The sequence below is a fragment of the Lycium ferocissimum genome, unplaced genomic scaffold (genome assembly GCF_029784015.1).
Source record: "Lycium ferocissimum isolate CSIRO_LF1 unplaced genomic scaffold, AGI_CSIRO_Lferr_CH_V1 ctg9785, whole genome shotgun sequence".
Classification (NCBI taxonomy): domain Eukaryota; kingdom Viridiplantae; phylum Streptophyta; class Magnoliopsida; order Solanales; family Solanaceae; genus Lycium; species Lycium ferocissimum.
In genome coordinates, this window is record NW_026727884.1 from 7,443 (window position 1) to 16,462 (window position 9,020).

Sequence of the window (9,020 nt, forward strand, 5' to 3'; positions counted from 1 at the left end):
TTTATTTTGAACTTTAGTGTTTAGTTTTAGGGTACTTTTAGTTAGTTCTTACATTTCTTTTCATAACCGTGGTGTTCGTACTAGCTCGCATGTACTTTGATAAATTTTGTGTTTTCGCCTCCGTTGGGTCCCCAACGTACTTCATTGACCTCTAAGCAACACCCTTGGGTGATTTTAGTTAGTTGTTGTGTTAGATTTTGATTGATTTCATTTTTGGTAGTAGCTAGAGATTCTTTGAACTGAGGGTCTATCAGAAACAGGAGACCTTCTTAATAGAGGGGTAAGGTCTGCGTACACTCTAACCTCCCCACACTCCCACTTGTGGGATTACATTGGGTTTCTAGTAGTAGCTATAGAAAGACTTAAATAAAAATTAGTTTTCTCCTAAAACAATCACCCGTTATTCCTGCGAGTTTTTGCTAAAGTAGTGAAGGTGCTTTTAATCGCTCAAAATAAACTTTTCAAATAAACCGTAACTAAAATCATAATAACTATCCAACTTTGTCAAATAGAAAAAAATAATGGGTAAAATCTAAAAAGAGTAATTAAGAACGATAGTTAACTTAAAAATGGCAAATGAAGGCATATCGATAATGTTAATTAGTTCCATAGAAGTTATTTTGAATTGCATTACTTTAGTTATATAGTAATATGTAACAACAACAACAACATACCCAGTGAATTCCCACAAATGGAGTCTGGGGAATGTAGGATGTGCGCAGACCTTACCCCTACCTTTATGGGTAGGGAGGCTGTTTCCGATAGACTCTCGGCTCGAGAAAAAAAAATAGGAATACGCTAATTATATAGTAGTATGTAATTAGTGATTTTGTCAAGGTCAAAAAGTTTGTTATTTAAAATTAACATCTCAATTTTACCCTTAATGACATGACTTGTTTGGGCTCACTTGATATAAAAGTTAATTAATTTCACTAAGCTATAGAAAATGAAATGATATATGAAACTTCACCACCCCTCATTTAATTATTGGTAGTTAGGGCAATCTTGGTCAAACTAAATCTCATGCATAGTCAAACTAAAATACTTAAATAGAAACGAAGTGAGTAGAATTTGTTCTGAACCATTGTGAAGAAAAACAAAACTAAATGGTCGACTACACTTATAGTCAGTTTTTTTTTTTTTTGTAAAAATATTTTAAATACATCCGACTATATTTACTTATGTATCAAATTATCTATTTTTTAATTTAAATTATTGTGAAATTTTCTGTCTTGATTTTGGGCTCGGGCTCAGTACGGACTTCCCAAGACAAGTTGTTAAATATAAACTTCAGCAATACTCTTTTCAAGAATGATTTTTTTTCCAAAGAATGTAGACTAAACATATTCATGATAATGGCAGTCCTTTTGAGCACTATAATGAGCTGTGGAGAAATTTATCAGTTTTGTTCCTCACCTGGGGCCTTCTTTCTACACCCTAATTACCCTTCCTCTCTTTCTTCAATTATTCAATTGAGATAGTAATGAATAATGAAAGAAATCAGACTCCATTATGAAGTCTTTGTCTTTTTGCTAACTACTAATACTAGAAAACACTGTTGTACCATTACAAGACAGACTAGCAAAAGAGAGAGAGAGAAATCACTGATCCCTTTGGAAATTTCTTCATTCAACAGGTAAAATGCAAGATTATTCTAAGATAGAAACATTATTCATTCAACAGGTAAAATAAAGATCTTTGTAGAGATTATTCTAAGATAGAAACATTAATCTTGTCAAAATTCTTAAAATCATTTTGTGGTTCCTTGTTTTGCTTTGCAGATTTCAGAAATGGCTGGCTTAGACATTGGCTTAGCAGTTGGTGGTGCATTTGTCTCTTCAGCTTTGAATGTTCTCTTTGATAGGCTTGCTCCTCAGGGTGAGCTGCTCAAGATGTTTCAGAAGAATAAGGATGGTGTTCAGCTCTTTGGGAAGCTGAGGATGACTTTGCGTGGCCTTCAAGTTGTTCTAAGTGATGCAGAGAATAAGCAAGCATCAGATCCATGTGTGAGCCAGTGGCTTAACGAGCTTCGAGATGCTGTGGACGGTGCTGAAAACTTAATAGAAGAAGTCAATTATGAAGCTTTGAGGCTTAAGGTGGAAGGTCAGCATCAAAATATTGCTGAAGGAATAAGCAACTTGCAGGTAAGTGACCTTCACTTGGGCCTAAGTGATGAATTTTTTCGTAACATAAGGAAGAAGTTGGAAGGCACCATTGAAACGTTGAAGGGGTTGCAAGAGCAAATTGGTCACCTTGGCTTGAAGGAACATTTTGTTTCGACTAAACAAGAAACTAGGACACCTTCAACTTCTTTGGTTGATGAATCTGATATCTTTGGTAGGCAGGATGAAATAGAGAAATTGGTTGGCCGTTTACTGTCTGAAGATGCAAATGGAAAAAATCTGACTGTAGTCCCCATTGTTGGCATGGGGGGCGTTGGCAAGACAACACTTGCTCAAGCAGTTTACAATGATAAGAAGGTGGAAAAACATTTTGATTTGAAAGCTTGGGTTTGTGTGTCTGAGTCGTATGATGCTTTAAGAATAACAAAAGAGTTACTTCAGGAGATTGGCTCATTTGACTTAAAGGATGATAATAATCTTAATAAGCTACAGGTCAAATTGAAGGGAAGGCTAACTGGAAATAGATTTCTAGTTGTCCTTGATGATGTGTGGAATGATAACTATAATGACTGGGATAAGTTGAGAAAGCTTTTTGTACAAGGAAAAATAGGAAGTAAGATCATTGTGACGACACGTAATAGAAGAGTTGCCTCGATGATGGATGATGAGGAAGTTAGCATGGACATTTTGTCTAGTGAAGACTCTTGGTCTTTATTCAAAAGACATGCATTTCGAAACATAGATCCTAAGGAGCATCCAGAACTTGAAGAGGTAGGGAAACAAATTGCAGCTAAGTGCAATGGATTGCCCTTAGCTCTAAAGACACTCGCTGGCATGTTACGCTCCAAATCAGAGGTTAAAGAGTGGAAACATATTTTGAGAAGTGAAATATGGGAACTTCCAAACAATGACATATTAGCAGCATTGAAGTTGAGCTACAATGATCTTTCCGCACATTTAAAGCAATGCTTTTCCTATTGTGCTATATTTCCCAAAGATTATCCATTTTGCAAAGAACAAGTCATTGAACTGTGGAATGCTAATGGTCTACTACGGGAGTTGCAGAAAGATGAAACAATTGAAGATTTAGGCAACCGATACTTTCTCGAGTTGAGATCAAGATCATTATTCGAAAGGGTCCCAAATTCTTCTCAAGGGGACCAAGAGAAATTCTTAATGCATGACCTTGTCAATGATTTAGCCCAAATTGCATCTTCAAAACTTTGTATCAGGTTGGAAGAGAGTCAAGGATCTCATATGTTGGAAAAAAGTCGACACCTATCATATTCAATGGGATATGGTGACTTTGAGAAATTGAAACCACTCTTCAAATTGGAGCAGCTGAGGACATTGCTTCCGATAAGCTTTTCGATCTTATAGATCATTTTTTCTAAGCAAGAGGGTGCTGCATAACATATTGCCAACACTAAGATCCTTAAGGGCACTATCACTGTCTCATTATAAGATTAACGAGTTGCCGAGTGTCTTGTTTATCAAATTAAAGCTCCTAAGATTTTTGGACCTTTCTCAGACAAAGATTAAGAGGTTGCCAGATTCAACTTGTGTACTGTATAACTTAGAGACACTTCTCCTGTCAAATTGTAGTTATCTTGAGGAGTTACCTCTGCAGATGGAAAAGCTAATCAACTTGCATCACATTGACATTAGCGGCACTTCTCGCTTGAAGATGCCGCTACATCTGAGCAAGTTGAAAAGCCTCCATGTGCTAGTGGGAGCTAAATTTCTTCTAGGTGACTGCAATGGTTCGAGAATCGCAGATTTGGGTGAACTACATAACTTGTATGGATCTCTATCAATTCTAGAGTTGCAAAATGTGGTTGATAGAAGGGAAGCTCTGAAGGCAAAGATGAGGGAGAAGGAACATGTTGAGAAGTTATCATTGAAGTGGAGTGAAAGTATTGCCAACAATTCACAAACAGAAAGAGACATACTTGATGAGCTACAACCAAGTCCAAACATTAAAGAACTCCAAATCACTGGATATAGAGGTACAAAATTTCCAAACTGGCTTGCTGATCATTCGTTTCTTAAGCTGGTGGAATTGTCTCTTAGAAACTGCAAGGTCTGTGATTCCTTGCCAGCACTAGGACAACTTCCTTCATTGAAATTCCTCACCATTAGAGGGATGGATCGAATAACAGAGGTGACTGAAGAATTCTATGGCAGTTCGTCCTCCAAAAAGCCTTTTAACTCTCTTGAGAAGCTTGTATTTGTAGCTATGCCGGAGTGGAAGCAGTGGCATGTACTAGGGAATGGAGAGTTCCCTGCACTTCAGGACCTTTCAATTGAAGATTGCCCCAAGTTGATTGGGAAGTTGCCTGAAAATCTTTGTTCTCTAACAAGATTGACAATTTCAAAATGTCCTGAACTCAATTTGGAGACACCTATCCAACTTTCAAATTTGAAAGAAGTTTAGAGTTTTGGTTCTCCAAGGTTGGAGTTCTTTTTGATGACGCTGAACTGTTTACATCCCAACTTCAGGGAATGAAGCAGATTGTTGAATTAGAAATTCATAATTGTCAGTCTCTTACCTCCTTACCTATTAGCATTCTGTCGAATACCTTGAAGACAATAAAGATATATGGTTGTGGGAAACTGAAATTGGAGGCGTCAGTTGGTGAGATGTTTCTGGAGAGATTGGATATTGATTCTATAGATGATATATACATGTGGGTCCCAAGAGAGATTTTGTAGAGAATCTCACAGCCTTAAAAGGCTTTTGATTCCTACTGAAACTCTCGAAATTAGGGATTGTAGGAATATTGAAAGACTTACGGTGACATGTGGGACTCAGATGACGTCATTGTTTATTTTCAAATGCGAGAAGCTGAAGTGGCTGCCAGAACGTATGCAGGAACTCCTTCCATCTCTTAAGGAACTGACACTGTTGTATTGTCCAGAAATAGAGTCCTTTCCTGAAGGAGGATTGCCCTTCAATTTAGAAGTCCTTCATATCCATTATTGCAAGAAACTGGTGAATAACCGAAAGGAGTGGCATTTACAGAGACTCCCCTGTCTCAGAGAGTTATCGATCTTCCATGATGGCAGCGATGAAGAGATTCTTGTTGATGAGAATTGGGAGTTGCCTTGCTCTATTCGAAGGCTTAACGTAGTCAATCTGAAAACATTAAGCAGCCAAGTTCTCAAAAGCCTCACCTCTCTTGAATATCTATCTACTAATAATTTACCTCAAATTCAGTCACTGCTGGAAGAAGGGCTTCCCTCATCTCTTTCTGATCTATATTTATGTGGCCATCATGAACTCCATTCACTACCGATGGAAGGTCTTCTGCGCCTCACTTCTCTTCAACGTCTACAGATCTATGATTGCCCTAATCTCCAATCTATTCCAGAATCAGCGCTGCCCTCCTCCCTTTCTGAGTTGACCATCGATAATTGCCTTAATCTCCAATCTATTCCAGAATCAGCGCTGCCCTCCTCCCTTTCTGAGTTGACCATCGGTAATTGCCCTAATCTCCAATCTATTCCAGAATCAGCGCTGCCCTCCTCCCTCTCTGTGCTGACCATCATGGATTGCCCTAATCTCCAATCTATTCCAGAATCAGCGCTGCCCTCCTCCCTCTCTGAGCTGACCATCGATAATTGCCCTAATCTCCAATCCCTTCCAGTAAAAGGGATGCCCTCTTCCCTCTCTAAACTATTTATTTCCGACTGCCCATTGCTCAAACCACTCCTAGAATTTGACAAGGGAGAATACTGGCAAAATATTGCTCAAATTCCCACCATACAGATCGATGAGGAATATCAGTAATGATTACAATGAATGCTCTCACACATGTAAGTTAATTCTTTTTCCCCAGTAGCTTCTTATTTTTGTTTACTTCTCTTTGGTTTTTTGTTAATTCTTTAACTTTGTTAAATCTTGTTGAGCAGCGTAGAGCATCTATTGCTCAAACAACGTCTAGAATTCGAGAAGGGGGAATACTGGCCAAATATTGCTCATATTCCCACCATATACGTCCATGGGGAATGCCTGTGATGATTATAACGAGTGGTGCTCCGACAGATGTAAGTTATTCTTTTTCCTCAGAAGCTTTTTATTTTTGTTTACTTTCCCTTTGTTTTTTGTTAATTCTTTTCCTTTGTTAAATTTTGTAGCGTCTATTGCACTGCGAAGACGAGGAATCATCTTCAGATCGGGGATGAATTTAATTTTAGATGACAAAAAAAAAGGTAATAAAAAACGAAATCTGGTACAGGTAGAAATTGAAATAATTTGCTCCAGAAAGTTGATAACACAATGTAATATTGATGAACTAGTAATTTTTTACCATGCACATATATGTAAGCAGGATGTTTATTGTCTTTTTGGAAATTTATCTCAATAGCAATTCATATATTCTTGTTCTTTCCATTTTTCAGTGAGTTGAGCAAGGAGGAGGTGGTTTAGAGTAATGCACATGTTCACTATTGAATGCAAAGCTCTAATTCAATTCAAAGGTGTACGATATACAAAGTTTGTTTCCTGCTATCAAAAATATAAAAGTTTGCTTCCCAATATTAACAACTAAAAGCATCAGCAATATATAGGTTATTATGTATGAATTTCGGATATCAACTTAACAATTTTTTTCTTTATTTGTCAGGATTTTGGTAATGGCATATAAGCTATTATAGCTCTTGGCACCGTTGGTGAAAGTAAAGTTGTGCTGATATTCTCTGTTGAATAGCCAATCACCTCGACTGTGATTATCAGCAAAGTGTAGGTGAAGAAAAACTAGTCATTAGCGCTCTTAACTATCAGGACTGATATTTTTTCCAGATTAAGATAGGTTCTTGTTATCGCTGATTGTAACGTTATATATGCTTATGCCTTGAACTGTTTATACATTGCTCTGAATAATTCTTTATTTATATGGATTGGTCAGTATATAGATTTGATGGTAGCTAAGATGAGGCTTGGCACTGTTTCAGGTTTTCTTCCAAAATATTAGAACAAATCAGAGGGCAATGTTTGACAGAAGGGTAAACATTTTGCAACCTCTCCTAATGGAACCGTTAGTATTTTACTCTTTTCTAGTTAAACCAAACCATGATCAGCATGATCGTTTTTCTCTTGATTAAGAAGAATGATTCATCTTAGTGCTTGGTTTCATTTCCAATAGAAACTAAAAAGACACAAATCTGTGTGATCATCATCAGGAGGATTGCCCTTCAATTTAGAAGTCCTTTGGATCAACAATTGCAAGATACTGGTGAATAACCGAAAGGAGTGGCGTTTACAGAGACTCCCCTGTCTCAGAGAGTTGCGGATCTACCACAATGGCAGTGACGAAGAGATTCTTGCTCATGAGAATTGGGAGTTGCCTTGCTCTATTCGAAGTCTTAACATATCCGATCTGAAAACATTAAGCAGCCAAGTTCTCAAAAGCCTCACCTCTCTTGAATATCTATATACTGGTAATGTACCTCAAATTCAGTCACTGCTGGAAGAAGGGCTTCCGTCGTCTCTCTCTGCGCTAAAATTATATGGCCATCATGAGCTCCATTCACTACCGACCGAAGGTTTTCTGCGCCTCACTTCCCTTCAACATCTATCCATTGAGGCTTGCCGTAATCTCCAATCTATTCCAGAATCAGCGCTGCCCTCCTCCCTCTCTAAGCTGACCATCTATGATTGCCCTAATCTCCAATCCCTTTCAGTAAAACAGATGCCTTCTTCTCTCTCTACACTATCTATTACCTTCTGCCCATTGCTCAAACGACTAATACTGGCCAAATATTGCTCGTATTCCCACCATAATGATCGATTAGAAATACCAGTAATGATTACAATGAAGGTGCTCTCACAAGTGTAAGTTGTTCTTTTTCCCCAGTAGCTTTTTCTTTTTGTCTACTTCCCTTTGCTTGTTTGTTAATTCTTTTCCTTCATTAAATCTTTAAGCAACGCAAGGCCTTTATTGCCACTGTGAAGCCGAGGAATCATCTTCAGATCGGGATGACCCCCCCCCCCCCCCCCCCGTTAAAAAAAAAAAAAAAAACCAAAAAAGGTGATAAAATCCTCATATTTGCGTTGAAATACAGTCAAACCTCTCTATAACATCGTTGGGTCCGAAAATTTTTGGCTGTTATAGAGAATGACTGTTATACACCTATACAATATTGACATTTAAATAACATTTCACTGTTATAGGCAAAAAAGATACATAAAATTTAATTTTTAATTTATATATATTTTAATTGCCAAATTCTAAGCTTAATCACACTTGTAAAATCTTTTAATGATGAAAATATATATATTCATATGATATTCTTTGCCATAAAGAGTGTATAAGGATCGAATATTTGGTCAAAAACCTGACTAACCTATACTTCTTTGTAATTGATGCAGTCCATGTCTACTTGGTGAATTGACCAAATCTGGTGCTTATTCCTGACCCATACCCAGATCGTGTCGGATTGAGGTAAAGTGGTGTCCATCTCTGTACCATCATCTGCCTTGGGAGTCATACTTTGCTAACGGTCCGTATGCATCTATATGTCTGTGCAAAGGCGAGGACTGACTCAGGACTGCTTTAACCATCAGCATTTGGGTTGATGGTCACTTAATGTGGTATGGCCCATGATATCCTTAATAAAACCTTTTTGTCTTTTTTTGTAGTTTTTTTCTGTCACATACTAATGTTCATTAATACCAGTAAATATTGTATCTTAATTGCCTCTTTATTTGGCCATCATGAGCTCCATTCTGGGCTACGTTGTTGAACTAGTAATCCTTTACCATTCATCCGGATGTTTATTATCTTTGGAAATTCATCTCAATAGCAATTCATGTATTCTTGTGAAATATCTCACTCATCATCTTACTTGAAGATTGTGGTTCTTGTTTGCTTGGACTTTCATCTCAATAGCAAT

General features: G+C 37.5%; 1 protein-coding gene across 1 annotated transcript; it reads left to right on the forward strand.

Moving 5' to 3' along the window:
- The first annotated feature begins 1,678 nt into the window (after nt 1–1,678).
- LOC132046190 (putative disease resistance RPP13-like protein 1) lies at nt 1,679–7,777 on the forward strand. The gene is given in 9 exon segments (XM_059436754.1): nt 1,679–3,500; nt 3,502–4,551; nt 4,554–4,828; nt 4,830–5,942; nt 6,039–6,173; nt 6,264–6,338; nt 6,528–6,605; nt 6,752–6,850; nt 7,058–7,777. Coding segments are annotated over 4 exon segments (4,122 nt in total). The 5' UTR covers nt 1,679–1,790; the 3' UTR covers nt 5,917–5,942; nt 6,039–6,173; nt 6,264–6,338; nt 6,528–6,605; nt 6,752–6,850; nt 7,058–7,777.
- Nucleotides 7,778–9,020: the final 1,243 nt, after the last annotated feature.